General features: G+C 43.9%; 4 protein-coding genes across 7 annotated transcripts; 2 read left to right on the top strand and 2 right to left on the bottom strand.

Annotated features, from left to right (window-relative positions):
* The first annotated feature begins 29 nt into the window (after nucleotides 1-29).
* LOC135429450 (SET domain-containing protein 4) lies at nucleotides 30-2,059 on the top strand. The gene is made up of 3 exons (XM_064683752.1): nucleotides 30-171; nucleotides 407-1,867; nucleotides 1,934-2,059. Exon 2 carries the CDS (start codon nucleotides 470-472, stop codon nucleotides 1,835-1,837), a length of 1,368 nt encoding a protein of 455 aa, XP_064539822.1. The 5' UTR covers nucleotides 30-171; nucleotides 407-469; the 3' UTR covers nucleotides 1,838-1,867; nucleotides 1,934-2,059.
* ABCB7 (ATP binding cassette subfamily B member 7) lies at nucleotides 35-5,533 on the top strand. 3 transcript variants are annotated; one of them, XM_064683748.1, is made up of 6 exons: nucleotides 35-171; nucleotides 1,934-2,063; nucleotides 3,175-3,406; nucleotides 3,481-3,635; nucleotides 3,694-5,042; nucleotides 5,106-5,533. In XM_064683748.1, exons 1-6 carry the CDS (start codon nucleotides 61-63, stop codon nucleotides 5,358-5,360), a joined length of 2,232 nt encoding a protein of 743 aa, XP_064539818.1. In that variant the 5' UTR covers nucleotides 35-60; the 3' UTR covers nucleotides 5,361-5,533. The 3 variants fall into 3 exon arrangements, with proteins under 3 accessions (XP_064539818.1, XP_064539819.1, XP_064539821.1); XM_064683749.1 differs by having other exon boundaries at nucleotides 3,187-3,406; XM_064683751.1 differs by having other exon boundaries at nucleotides 3,280-3,406.
* An 801-nt stretch (nucleotides 5,534-6,334) lies between these two features.
* GC (gamma-glutamyl carboxylase) lies at nucleotides 6,335-12,470 on the bottom strand. Of its 2 annotated transcripts, XM_064683786.1 has the most exons (4): nucleotides 12,243-12,470; nucleotides 8,024-8,644; nucleotides 7,617-7,963; nucleotides 6,335-7,560 (listed from the first exon to the last, which is right to left on the bottom strand). In XM_064683786.1, the coding sequence occupies exons 2-4, from the start codon at nucleotides 8,608-8,610 to the stop codon at nucleotides 6,449-6,451; spliced, it is 2,046 nt and encodes a 681-aa protein (XP_064539856.1). In that variant the 5' UTR covers nucleotides 8,611-8,644; nucleotides 12,243-12,470; the 3' UTR covers nucleotides 6,335-6,448. The 2 variants fall into 2 exon arrangements, with proteins under 2 accessions (XP_064539856.1, XP_064539855.1); XM_064683785.1 differs by lacking the exon at nucleotides 12,243-12,470 and having other exon boundaries at nucleotides 8,024-8,694.
* Nucleotides 9,998-11,704, bottom strand: LOC135429482 (uncharacterized). Its single transcript, XM_064683787.1, has one exon. The coding sequence runs from the start codon at nucleotides 11,228-11,230 to the stop codon at nucleotides 10,550-10,552; it is 681 nt and encodes a 226-aa protein (XP_064539857.1). The 5' UTR covers nucleotides 11,231-11,704; the 3' UTR covers nucleotides 9,998-10,549.
* Nucleotides 12,471-13,965: the final 1,495 nt, after the last annotated feature.

The following is a 13,965-nucleotide window of genomic DNA, read 5'->3' on the forward strand; positions in this document are numbered from 1 at the left end:
GATATTTTTAGCAGTCCCTACCAGAACATTAGAGTTTATTATTTGTTTTCGCGTAAAGTTATGGCCGGATTATTATACTTAAGTAAATTGTGCAGTAAAAAGAAGACGCTTACATACACTTTCCACATTGCATGCCACAAACAAACTTGGACACTACTACAAACGCGTGTGGTAAGTAAAATATATCACAGCAAAATTCAAGGCCATCTCGTGATATGCATAAATGGTCAGATTACGATTTCATAAGTTTGTTTAATGATAAGGGTTGGAATAGCATTCGCATTAATAGTTAAAACAGAACGACATCAAAGAGGTCAGGCAACAATTTGCGTGTGTGTTGTTTTGGCCCCTTTTCGCAATTAACTCAATGCACTAAGTACGTACGCACTTGCTTCTTTCGTTGCAGCAAGCCTAAAGCAAATCTCACATCCTAAAGCATTTACGGGCGCCAAAACAGCACACACGCAGAATGGGACGCACTCAGCGCCAACGACTTCGTCGCGCCCCACAACCAACAACCGAAACTAGCAATTCACTGCACGTGCTTTATGGCCAGCTGCACGCCTTGGGTTGGCGCAATCATAGTCAGCTTTCTGCACTTAATTTCCCCCAAACTGGACGCGGCTTGTGCTCCAAGCGTCTACGCTTTCAGGCTGGCGATGAGCTGATACGCCTGCCCGCCAGCTGTCTCATCAGCATAGCCACACTGGAGTCGGATGCGCAGTTTAAAGCGCTCTTCAATACGGATTTGTTTGACAAGGATTCGCGCTTGTCCTTCCAGGCGCTTGTCGCCTGCTATTTAATGCATCAACAGCATCTAAACGAGACCACACAGGGCTCGCCATGTTCTGCCTATCTGGACACGCTGCCAGGCAGCTATACGACGCCCTATTTCTGTGCCATGTCCGAGCTTCAGTGTCTGCCCGAGTCCGTGTTGGAGCGCACAGTGGCTCAAAATCGTCAGATACGCAATTATCACCAGTTGCTGAAGTGCCTGGTGGGCGCACAGCATTGTGAATGCTGTGGTCAGCGCTATTGCGAGGACATTTGGACTCTGGAGGAGTATCGACGCGCCTATTTTGCTGTAAACACGCGCAGCGTCTACCTAAATGCACATCAACTGCAGCCGCCGGCACGCAGTCATTTCCAGGCGTTGCTCAACGGCAGCACCAATCTGGCACTGGCACCATTTCTGGATCTGTTCAATCACTCGGACAGCGTGCAGACAACAGCAGAGCTGCAGCTGGTGCCCGGCAGTAAGAGTCAGGATTATGTCCTTACGCTGGACGCGTTGTCAAAGCCCGAGCTGAGGCCATATGAGCAGCTGTTTATCAGCTATGGAGCACTGCCCAATTTGAAGTTGCTCACGGAGTACGGCTTCTATTTGGAGCGCAATGCGCACGACTACTTTGAGTTTACGTTGTTGGACATTGAACAGCTCATCGCGCACAATAAGCAGCTGGCGGAGCAGAGCTATCATCGCAATATCTTTAAATTCATCAGGGAGCATAATTTAATGGACCAAATGTTTGTGCACATTCAGGATGGCTGCTCGCACAATCTGCGCGTGGTGCTGCATCTGATCTTCAAGCAGCAGGCGCACTTTCCCAATGTGCTCAATCAAATTGCCTTCGGCGATGTCGACCAATTCGACGATATACAGCCGGAGCTATCCTATTTGCTGGCACATAAAATTAAGGAGTATCGTGGCTTTGTGGCGGCGCTGGAGCAGCTGCCACAGCTCACGGAGAGCGGCACTGTCGCGCATGGTTACCTCTTGGAGTGCTTGCGTTACCTGCGCGACTTTGAGGCAGCGCATTGCGAAGCTAATAGTTAATCCTAATTGAGTTTTGTTTTATGAAATAAAGTATACATATTTAATTTTGTAAACATCTGTTAGTCATTCATTCTAAAGCTCTCATTTACTTTGCAGCTTTATGCCACGCTTGCCAGATCCGACGATGATTCACAGCACAATTCCAAGTCCAACAAGAGGATAACCCCGTTTACGCCCACACCAGGCAACAAATTGCTAGGCGGCGTCTTTGCCAAGAAGCTAAAAGGTAGGTCCAACTGTAGCTTAACACGTTGTAGATAACTTGATGTAGTATATCCACGCAGAGTGTGTTTTTAATTCTTCCATAACAGACAAATGCCACTGACACGTCTGTGTAAAATTCCTTGTTATTAATTAGCTGTTTAAATGTGAACTGTGATCGCTTGAAAAATTAGAAATTAGATTGCTGCTTTTAGATAATTTCCTCTTTATTAGCTGAACACATATAATGTGGGTAATATAGGTAAAACAGGTTTATCCTAATATGTATAACCGGCAGAAGGAGCGATCTTCGTTCCCATAAAGCAAATATTTATATTCATCAGGACGACAACAGTGCTGATCTAACTATGTCTGTCTGTGTGAACACGTCGATCTCGGAAACTACAAGAGCTAGAGGAATGGAAATTTTAAATATATATTCTGTGATAAACACAGTTACATATGTTCACTTATTTTTATAATAAGGACTTGGAGACATGATATATTAAGCCTTAATAGGAAATATTAAGAAGTAGATATGTCAAACTTGTACGTATCGTATATACAGCCTTGAGCAATTCACTTTTCGGATAACTCTCCTGAAATTGGAATAAATTGTATTTTTACTACACACTATTTTGTATGCCACACTCAGGAAGTCAAAAATTCATTAAGATCGGACTATGAATACCGAAATGAATCAAGAATGCATTTCCCATAAATAGTGTGGAGGTGCCAAAAAGGCAGAGGCACAAGAGGATTAAATGTCCAGTTTTAGTTGTTCGCAGTTCACATGTTCGAGTGATTACTGTACCGTCTATATAAATAGAGGTATATACATTTTTTGTACATTTGTCTTCTACTTTCGACTTCTCTTCGAGCTTCAATACAATTAAATTCGCTTACACACTCCCGCAAGGATATGCGCGATTTGTTACGCCAATGTCTAATGCTATTTATTATATTTTTATTGCGTATTTGTGCTTTTACTTTGACTAACTAATTTTTGTTTATATTTGAGCTAATGTGTAACATGATAAGCCCAAAAACAATTGCACTCGTTTGTTTGTTTGTCTGTTCGTTTGTTGTATTGGCGCCTGTTTGGATTTAGCTGCATTAAAGTCAATTCGATGCAGTTGCAGCCACAGCAGCAGCACCAGCAGCAGCAGCAGCAGGGCTACAACAACAACAACGACTGCCACAACAACAACAACAATCACGTCTATGTCACGTTCATATAGGCAGCGGCGGCAACGATGGCGGCGCATCGCTGGGCAAACTGGACGCACCCGAGGTCACCTCCAAGGACATGCTGCGCGCCATGATGGCGTACATTTGGCCCAAGGATGATGCCCTGGTGCGCAAGCGGTAAAGCTGAAATACATTTAAAATCAAAAAAAGGCCTTTAAATATACCCCAGCTAATTGTCTGCCCTGTCGCAGTGTGGGCATCTCGCTGGGTCTGCTCGCCGGCTCCAAGCTGTTGACTGTCTGTGTGCCATTTATGTTCAAAGGTGCCGTGGATACGATGACAACGCTTAACATGGACACAGCGCCGGACGCAGTACTGTCGGCAGCCACGGCCATGCTCCTGGGCTGTAAGTGCTCTCAAGTCTTAATACCATTAAAGGAGATTCATAAATCCAACGTTTGCAGATGGCATTGCCAGAGCCAGCGCCGCTGGCTTCAATGAGCTGCGCAACGCTGTGTTCGCCAAGGTCGCCCACCATTCCATACGCAAGATTGCCACCAATGTGTTCCTGCATCTGCACAATCTGGATTTGGCCTTTCATTTGAACAAGCAGACGGGCGCGCTGTCCAAGACAATCGATCGGGGCTCGCGTGGCATTAACTTTGTGCTGTCCGCCATGGTCTTCAACATAGTGCCCACCATATTTGAGCTGACGCTGGTCTCCAGCTTATTGGGCTTTAAATACGGTCTAGCTTTCGCCGGCGTTAGCATGGGCTGTGTGGGCGTCTATGCCCTCTACACACTGAGTGTGACGCAGTGGCGCACACGCTTTCGCGTCTACATGAACCAGGCGGAGAACGAGGCGGGCAACAAGGCTGTCGATTCGCTGATCAACTATGAGACGGTCAAATATTTCAACAACGAGAAGTACGAGGCCGGCTGCTACAACGAGGTGCTGAAAAAGTACGAGACGGCCAGCTTGAAGACCAGCTCCAGCCTGGCGCTGCTTAATTTTGGACAGAATGCGATATTTAGCAGCGCTCTAAGTCTTATCATGGTGTTGGCGGCCAAGGAGATTGTCCAGGGCAATATGACGGTCGGTGATCTAGTCATGGTGAACGGCTTGCTATTTCAGCTGTCCATACCATTGGGCTTTCTGGGCAGCGTGTATCGTGAGGTGCGGCAGGCGCTGCTGGACATGCAGGCCATGTTTACGCTCATGAATGTGGACAGTAGCATACAGTCGGCGCCCAATGCGCAGCCACTCTACGTGGACAACAGCAATGCGTCTATTGAGTTTCAAAATGTTAGTTTCGAGTATGAGCCGGGCAAGGCCATTTTTAGGGATCTGTCATTTAGCATACCCGCCGGCAAGAATGTGGCCATTGTCGGTGGTTCCGGTTCCGGTAAATCGTCTATGGTGCGTTTACTCTTTCGCTTTTTCGAGCCGAATGCGGGTCGTATTTTGATTGGGGGCCAGGACATCAGCGGCGTTGAACTGGACAGTCTGCGCCGAAGCATTGCTGTCGTGCCTCAGGACTCTGTGCTCTTCCACAATACCATCGAACATAACATACACTACGGCAACCTGAGCAAATCGCACCTGGATGTGCAAAATGCGGCACGCATGGCCGATCTGCATGATTCGATCATGAGCTGGCCCAATCAGTACCGAACCCAGGTTGGCGAACGGGGCCTTAAGCTCTCCGGCGGCGAGAAGCAGCGTGTGGCAATTGCGCGGGCCATCTTGAAGAACACGCCCATTCTAATCTTCGATGAGGCTACCAGCAGTTTGGATTCCATCACGGAGCATGTGAGTCGCTTGACCCTGGCTTGCTTGAGTCGCCGACTTAGCTGATGCCCTTTCCTTTTGTAGAACATATTGCAGGCTCTTTCCCGCGCTACCTCGGGCCGCACCAGCATTTGCATTGCCCACCGTTTGTCCACAATTAAGGATGCCGACGAGATTCTGGTGCTGGAGAACGGCTGTGTGGGAGAACGTGGCACGCACATGGAGTTGCTCAAACAAAATGGCCTCTATGCACGCCTGTGGGAAACCCAGACCCAACAATTCGATCCCAGTCGTCGCGCAGAGGAGGCGTCGCAGCAAAAGACAGCGAACGCTCTGTAGTCCTATTGTTGGCCACGTTAATCACGTTTTCTAGTTTTAATGATGCGCTTTCTTAATTGACGAGGTCACAAAATTTTATGTGCAGAGATTTGTTAACATTTAGGTTGAAAATAATATTGTGTCCGGTTTGTAAATACAGTTATACATATAAGTATATATTCGGATTATGTAAATATAGCATAATATTGTTGGGTTGGATAAGAGTAGAGAGTAGAGAGGGTCTAGCTTACCCTGGGACTAACTCGCAGTAGGCCATTTTTAACTACAGCGGGCAACAGTTTCTCGCTATTTGGACACGGACATTTTTTAGTATAATATATTTATCCAAAAACATTAAATGGCCTAAACTTGGATATATATATAGTCCAATATTGGAAAGATATGCATTTTCGGACTTTGTATACTCTATAGATTAGGTTGAATTCAAAAATTGTGAATATTCGAAATGACCCCATTTTTGCACAAATTGTGATTTAACCCCTTGGCATATTTGTCAAATCCGATCAAATATAAGAATGGGATTTTTTGAATGCCAATTGATTGTCGGATCCGTACGAGCCCAAAAAGCTGTATTATTTGAAAATCTGACTTTATTTACCCGAGTTATTCCAATTTTAAAATTGTTCATGAACTTCCCATTGTGGAAAGTTATGGCATTTTGGACTCGTGAAATGCTATAGATTACGTTGGAATCAAAAATTGTGATCATGCGAAATGATCCCATTATTGCAAAAATTGTGATATATCCCCTTACCATTTTTGTCAATTGTTGTGAAATGTTAGCAAAGGATTTTGTAATGCCAATTGAATATTGTGATTCGTACGAGTTCAAAAAGCTATATTATATGAAAATCGGACAATAATTACCCGAGATATTTCAATGTATCATTTTTCAACGTTATATGAAATCCGATCTTGAAAGCTCAAAGTTTTCCTTAATGGCTTATCTACCATATATAAACATTTTTCTGAGGTATAACATTAAACATTTATTATCAGTTTTATCACCCACACATTATGTGACACTAAGGGACTTAGGCAAGGAAATACATTGTAGCAAGTGGAATATAATATCGACTGCTTCATTCTTAATCTCTCTCTCTAATGGAAATCGGTATGGGCACATCGTATAGCAAGTAGAGCAAGCAATTGGCCAAATGCTTGAGGAACTGTTGGTAATTGCCGAGGCGTTGCTTGAACTCCTTCCAGAGCGGCAGCAATGATCGCTCCTTGGACTGACCCACATCATCTATGACAATGTCCTGCTCCAGCATGGTCTTGTTTACATAGGTGTACAAATAGGAGGCTGGCTTCTGCCCAATGGTGGTCACATAGTGCGTGGCATTGCTCTCCAGGCCAATGCTCTTGCCGGCTGTCAGGAAGAACTCCTCCCCATCCTTGGCGCTCTTGTAGCGCACATTACCCTCGAGTATTGTCAGGCTGCAGTTGAATAGAGTCGGAGCGATAAAGTTGCTCAGCGTTAGACCTGGAAAATCGGCGACAAATATAACATCCGAGTAGTTGTTCCAGGCCAGCACCTCATTGGCAATTGTTTTGAGTTTCGGACGCATATGATTCAGCTCTGTGAGCAGCGGCAGCGACCAGGGCGTACGCTTAAAAGGTGACCAGGGCGCCTTTAGCAGATCCACGCGCGGATCAAAGGTGCGCTGCTGAAACCGCCCGTTCATGGCACACCAAATGTCAAAGTAAATGGAAATGTTGCTGCTTGTCAACGGACTGTTCTCCGGATGCAGTTCCATGTCGTCTCGGATGTTCTTCTCAATGCACTTGGCATACTGGACAGCCATGTCGGCATACTTAGTCCAGCGATCGTATTCGGTGAAGGCATAGGGATTCAGATGATGCACCTTCTGGTTGTCATTGTCCACCACCTGGATGGAGGTCAGCACCGTATCGTAGGAGTGCACCATCATGTCCCAGGAGTAGCCATAGAGACCGTTCGTCCAGTTATTGTAGCCCTTGGTGATGAAGTGCGAGTAGGGCAGAAACAGCTGCAGCGCGCAGTACAAGATTATGATGCAGCTGCGCAACCGGTCCTTGAACCTGGGTTGATCGCCGACCGGGGCTTTCTTCTCCTCCTTCAATGCTGGCGTCGTCTTGACCAAGCACCGTAAGCGTCGTGGCCAGTCGAAGCTGAAGAAGAGCGGCACCTCCGCCAGGCAGACCCAAGGGAACATGCCTATATAAACGATAGACATTTAGGCATTAGAGCAGGGAATTCCTCTAAAAACCCACCTATAATAAAGAGTCGCGAGTTCATCAAGTGAAAGCTAATCATGAACGGAGTAACCAGCAGACGCGTCTTCTCGCAGGTCATGAAAAATGCGATGGAGAGATCGAAAAAGGCCGTAAACCAATGGATGATCAGCAGATCGATGAGCTCGTCGTCCAGCAGCTGGCGAAAGGGCGCAAAAACCCAATGCTGACTGAGACTGGACATGGCATAGCCGGAGAGCCATTCCAGCGAAAACTTCTTCAGACCCGCGTACACGTACAGCACAAAGAACTGGAACTTGATGAGAAAGTAATTCCAATACGGCACCGGCTGCCTCAGCTCTGGCCGCAGCCAACTGTCCAGGGAGCTGCAAGCAAAAGCAGTAGATCAATTGGATTGGATATGGCATGCTCAAAGGATTACCCACCAGTAGCTGTGCGCCCGTGTGAACAGCAACAGCGTGCCGACCAATCCGAAGAGATAGCTATGATTATTCCACGCCGGCTTGTCCAGCAGAAAGATGTACCAGTAGCCCGCCACAAATGTCGAGCAGCTGAGCCGGAAACGATAGCCCAGCATAATGCCCCAGGCGCCCAGCCACATGGCCAGATAGACGCAGCCCATCAGCGGATAGTCCAAGGCGGCCATTCCGTTGAAGAGCGGAAAATGACAATGATGCGGTTCACCGTAGCGCACGTCCAGCTGCCCCCCGCCGCGCTCCTCGGCTATGTCGATCAGCATGGCGGCGCCGTAGAGCATCCGGAATACACCCAAGGCTGCGCCATCCACGGGTCGATGCAGCCAGCGCGTAAAACTCTGCAAGCTGTCAAAGTTTTGCAGATCATGGCCAAAGCACAGCTTAAAGAACTGAGCGCTTGGACCGGGCTCTGAAGCTGCCACCTCTTCCGGCCCAGTCGTGCACGGCTCATCATCTGCAGTTGGGGATTTGTTTTCTGCGGTGGCATCTGTTGTGCTTGTGGGTTTTGTGGGCTGTTTGCGTTTCGAGTTGGTCATAATGCCTGTGTGGTGGGGGTGCTTAAAGTAGAAACTAAAGCGTGGTATAAAAGTGTGCATTGAATTTAAAGTTTAAAGCAAATAATGTACCTGATATGAAAACAAATACTTAAAAGTCGTTACAGCTCGTTTCGAATGCATTGAGTGTGCTTTTGGCTTGTAATTCGCAAACAGTTTAAGCTGAATTTGCTCTATATGCCCGAACAGATTAGATTATATAGCTAATAATTCTCAATCAGTCTTGGTTGATTTTGCTATTCATATTCGTACATAAATAAATTTGTTTTAAATGTGCTTTTGGCTTGTAATTCGCAATCAGTTTAAGCTGATTTTGCTACATACACACGCGCAGTTAAAATAATAATAATTTCATAGTGCTAGAGGATTGTGATTCGCGATCATTAAAACATTTACCCTGCCGTTCCAATAATACAGTCGTTTAACAAAATTAAGTTTCGGTTGTTTTTTTTTGTAGAATTTATTGAAAAAGTTGACATAAATACATGCATGCATATTGTTGTATACTAAATATATAATATATGTTTGTTTTTTTGTTTTTGCTTTTTATTTCTCTTGCGTAAATAGAAATCTACGTTTGCTGTCTTTTTTTTTTTTATATGATGCACACCTCCAACGAACCCCTGCCCCCGTTCCATACCCAAACTTAACATCGGAGGCTGCGATCATTGAAATATTTAGTTGCCATCCTATTGTGTTCCTGTGTGTGTGTCTTTTAAGCGAAACGGGGTTCGCGTACAAAAAAATACATCAATTACGAAATATATATATATTTATAATATTCATTACATCTCTATATATTCTTGAGTTGAGTTTATTGCAACATTTATTTGCCCAGCTGCCGCGCTATGTAAATTCTCAAACCCCCAACTGATGTTCTTTAAAGTTGTGTTGAACAGGTTTCTATATTTTTTTCTGTTTTGTTTGTTTTTCATTTGACATTTTAATATAGTTTCGAATATAGAAATACATATAATTTTTATTTTGAATATGTTTTACAATTTGCAATTGTCCATTTCAATGGTTCGCAAAATTTCTAGAAATTTTTGGGAACAAGCTTTGAAAATGCCTCAAACTACGCAAATACGAATACAATATAGCTGAATATGCTTCTTGAGAATAAGTTGTATATAAGCTAATGCTTTGGTTTAAAACTTCTTTGGTTTGGAATTGCGGGGAAGTACACTAAATAAAACAGTATTAAAAAAACAACTAATGGGGGAAAATTGATTATTAGAAAGTATACAAATTAAACTTGTTTAAATAGCTTAAATATGTATATATAAATATTTGTTTGTGGTTGGTTTTTAATTAATTGCTGACTGCGTGGTTTAATAGTTGAGTTTCATTTTGTTTAATTTAAATACGACAGATATTCATAAATGACTAATATTTGACTCTGCTGCACATTTAAGTATTTAACTTTGGTTTTGTTTTTTTTTTATTTATTTTTTGGTTTGCCATTAAAAATATTAAGTTTTGGTTTTCTTTTGCTTTCTTATTTTGTTTTTCGATAATTTTACGCAACGCTAAAACATTTTAAATTGCATTTTCAAAGTTAATTCTTTAAGTATTCGGTGTAGCTGCAATTCGAAAAGTGTTGAGACAAAGTTTTCGAGTTGTCAGTGTTGAAAAATGTTCGCATACAAAGTGAAGCCAACCCGGCACAAAACATTATCGAATGAAAACTGTGTTGTTGTTGTTGTTGTTATTATTATTGTTATTGTGGTTGCTATTGTCGCTGACCGACCGGCACAGGCAAGCCTCCTCCTCCTTCAGCCGCGCGCGCTCTCTCCCTCCCACTCCCACTCCCACTCTCACTCTCTGTCTCTGCAGCCACCCCTTCGCCAATTGGTGCGCAGGCGCGCTCTCTGCCGCTGCGGCTTGCTCTCGCTGCTGCGCCCGTCCGGTCTCTCTCGTTTTATATGCGATTCTGATTCAGCTGAGAGCGTGGTGTGAATGGGCTAACCATAACGCCACTTGGCCAAATCGCCTCGTTGAACAGCTCATTGAAACGATAGTCCGGTATGGATATCTTGAATTTGCAGTATGATAGCTGCGATAGGTTGGCATCGTTTTTGACCAGCTTGGTGCACTTGACCAGATTCTTGTTGATCTTCAGCTCCTCGGCCAAATGCTCGATAATGTCATCCTCGCTGGTGTTTGTCGCAAATTTGCCCACCTGCACCCAGCGACCGTAGTCGCAGACGACCTGCAATCGATCCGAATTGCAATTGTTGCCAACAACGATGAGATTGTTTTGCTGCGGATGCTTTTTGCCATCCAGATTGTTGACGGGCTGATTGCCAAATTGGAAATACTGTTGGTACATCCGACCCTGGATCTGATTGACGCCGTTGCACACCTTGTTCACCTTCTCCTCGATGGTGTGCAGCTTGGCGGACAGTGCCTTCGGCGATTGATTTCTGCACTCATCACAGTTAAACGATATCATTGGGTTCTTCTGTATCAAATCGTACATCGCATCGTCTATATTGACGCACGTGCGATGGAACTTCTTTAGGCAGTCGTCCGAGTTGCAGATGATGATTGCATCCTTCGAGTTGATTGATTTCTTGCATTTTGGACAATTTTCGGCCATCTTTGCACTTCTTTTTATATATATGTATGTATTTTTTTAACGTATTTGGTTTGAGGAGAACGTCGACAAGTCGAGAAAAACACACACACACTCAACACAAGCACACACACATGCACTAACACGAACACGAGCACACACACACACACACACGCGCACACGGACTGTGTATGAGCGAATATTCTGTCTGCTGGTTGGTTGGCCTGTCGCTATCAAACGGTATCGGTGTGAGTGTGTGAGAAGTTTGCTGAAATTGTTGGAGAATAAAGAATAGAAACGCAACCGAACTGCGAACCGTACGCTTCGAAGTTTGCTGTTCAACTGAATGCGAACCCTTAGAAAAGCTGCCTCTGCCGCCTGCCGTCTGACGCCTGGCAACGCGGCGCCCGTCGTAAGGGTGGCTTTTTATCGGCTTCTGCTTTTGTCAGTTACGTTGCCGTTCATTTGTGCTCTTGTGCTTTTGTTTTTGTAACTAATTTTTCTGCACCATATGATTTTGTTTCTTTTTGTAAGAGTCGCTCTCCTTTTTCGTTTACAATTTCTTGCTTGCAAAAGCTGCAAAATTGCAACTCTGGCAACGCTGTTCAAGTTGGGCCGCCTTGCACTTGCCATTTGCAGTGTTGTAAAGCAGCGTTTTATGGAAATGAAACACTGCAAATGCAACTCATTGAATCCTGTTTGCAAAAGATCAAGCTATTTGAGTTACAAGCTACTTGTAAATATTTAAATTTTGGTACATTCATTTTATGAAGTACCAAATGTTTGGGAGTTTTACCAGATAATTCTTATATACATACAATTATTTAAATTTAATTTCTATTAACTTAAATTTAATTATTTTCAAGCTCAGAACCTTATAATATGAGATGTGTTGACATATAAAATCAGCTGTTCGATTTACTACATTTAATTTGTTTATATTAAGCTTCACAATCAATTCAGACCAAAACATAGTCATATTTCGGCTCGAATAGCTCATGTAGTGCAATCGCTTCAAATCAAATGGGTTGCTCACCTGGATTCGGCTTAAATACAACTCCAACGTTGTCCAATTACACAGATCGGCGCTAAATTGGGTAAACACATGGAAAACAACAACTTCCGCTGGCAATTGTCAATTGTTGGTAACTTGGAACTTTTTTTTTGTTGCGATTACTGCTGCAGCTTGCCTTTCGCAACAGTTTGCGGCTTGTAACGTGAGACTTTTACTGGGACCAAGAGGAGCCGTAGGGACAAGACCACGCGAGCAACACGCTCCAGCAACTGAGGCTGTGTGCGCAAAGCTGCGCCCTATTTATACTGAGGTGAGCGGCTCTCCAGCTCCAGGAGGAAGGACTGGGTCTTGGATGGGTGGGTGGGTTAGTTGGGCGATGGCGGCCGAGTGTCGGCAACGGGTGGGCGGGGTGTTGTTTGCGCATGTCCTTGCCCATAAAGAGGATGATGAACAGGAGAGTGAGGGTGTGGGGGGCATAATAATAAAATATATTATATTTAGTGCTTGTACACAAGGCGAGAAAATGCAAATAGCGTTAACAGGTGTAGCGGCAGCTGCGCCAGCGAATCTTTGCAGCTGTTTTTGTTTGCCCGGTCGTCTGGTGTAATTGGGTTTCATTAAGTGGGCAGAGGGCAACCATTTCCGTTTCCTTTGCGGCTTGGCTCTGCAGTGCTCCAGTTTTGGTGTCAATAGATTTTAATCAGGTGTGGCAAGCGTGGTAAACAGGCGACGCCACGTGCCCATCAGCCCACCTGGCTGGCTGCGTGCAGCTGATTTAAATATCATCTCCGGCAACTCAGTCTCTATTTGTATTCAGCTTTATTTTTATTATTGTCCTCCGGCTGCTGCTCCTCCAAGGTGTGCTATCTGCGTCGTACCTCCAATTGTTATTTATGTATGCAATACACGGCACCCACGTGTGTGCCCGATTCCAGCTAAATCCTGCACCAGTTCATGCGAAACGCTGGATGCGGGCTGCCAAGTGCGCAGTTCCCTGACAATAAGTTTGGCAAGCTCTCGGATTTAATTTAAGCACTACCTGGTATACTAACTATATGTCGCTCCCCCTATTTATAGACCAATCTGCCTGTCAATTTGACAGCTACAAGTTGTTGCTGTTGTTAAAGTAGCATCGACTGAAAGCAACATGAAAATGCTTTTGTTCTCAGCTTAAATCAAGGCAATGTAAGCAAAGTCGAAAGACTAAAACCAGTAATCTTTTTGTAATTCCAAATTTGTATGAAGTATTAGTCTAGTGATAAAGCCGGAGTCAAAATGGTGTCTCCTATAAATATGAGTTAAGCTTTGCAGGACTAAAGAGAGAGGGAGAGAGAGAGAAAAACGGTTGGGATGATTACCAAGGGCTATTTAATTATTTAAATTAAATCTAGAAATTAAAGCATGGTCAGATATATATCCCCTTTGAATAATTGTTCATATATATCAAAGTATTGATAGTTTAAAGCTTAGACAGAGCTTTCCCTATGGAATTGGGTTTTAAATATTTTTGATATATTTTAAAAATAACAATTTTTAAAAGGTACATTTCAATTTGTTGTCAAAATTATTGAAAGGTTCAATCTAAGGCTGAAATGGTGTATCTTATAAAAATAGGTTCGGTTTTATGACAATTGCAAGTCTAAAAAGGCTGGAAGTGTTATATTTTTTCCAAAAATAATCAAAAGAATAATCTTTTTATATAATTACTAGCAATAAATAAAGTATAGAGTCAATACAAATCTTA

Source organism: Drosophila montana, unplaced genomic scaffold (assembly GCF_035044405.1).
Source record: "Drosophila montana isolate Dmon_TW-CO22-7 unplaced genomic scaffold, ASM3504440v1 contig_2667_1, whole genome shotgun sequence".
NCBI classification, from domain to species: domain Eukaryota; kingdom Metazoa; phylum Arthropoda; class Insecta; order Diptera; family Drosophilidae; genus Drosophila; species Drosophila montana.

Coding starts and splice junctions, on each gene's coding strand:
- ABCB7 (XM_064683748.1), top strand. CDS start 61: ATGGCCGGATTATTATACTTAAGTAAATTGTGCAGTAAAAAGAAGACG. Junction 3,407..3,480: donor GATGCCCTGGTGCGCAAGCG/GTAAAGCTGAAA, acceptor GCCCTGTCGCAG/TGTGGGCATCTCGCTGGGTC. Junction 3,636..3,693: donor CACGGCCATGCTCCTGGGCT/GTAAGTGCTCTC, acceptor CAACGTTTGCAG/ATGGCATTGCCAGAGCCAGC.
- GC (XM_064683785.1), bottom strand. CDS start 8,670: ATGCACACTTTTATACCACGCTTTAGTTTCTACTTTAAGCACCCCCAC. Junction 7,964..8,023: donor ACACGGGCGCACAGCTACTG/GTGGGTAATCCT, acceptor TTTTGCTTGCAG/CTCCCTGGACAGTTGGCTGC. Junction 7,561..7,616: donor CTCGCGACTCTTTATTATAG/GTGGGTTTTTAG, acceptor TCGTTTATATAG/GCATGTTCCCTTGGGTCTGC.
- LOC135429482 (XM_064683787.1), bottom strand. CDS start 11,230: ATGGCCGAAAATTGTCCAAAATGCAAGAAATCAATCAACTCGAAGGAT.
- LOC135429450 (XM_064683752.1), top strand. CDS start 470: ATGGGACGCACTCAGCGCCAACGACTTCGTCGCGCCCCACAACCAACA.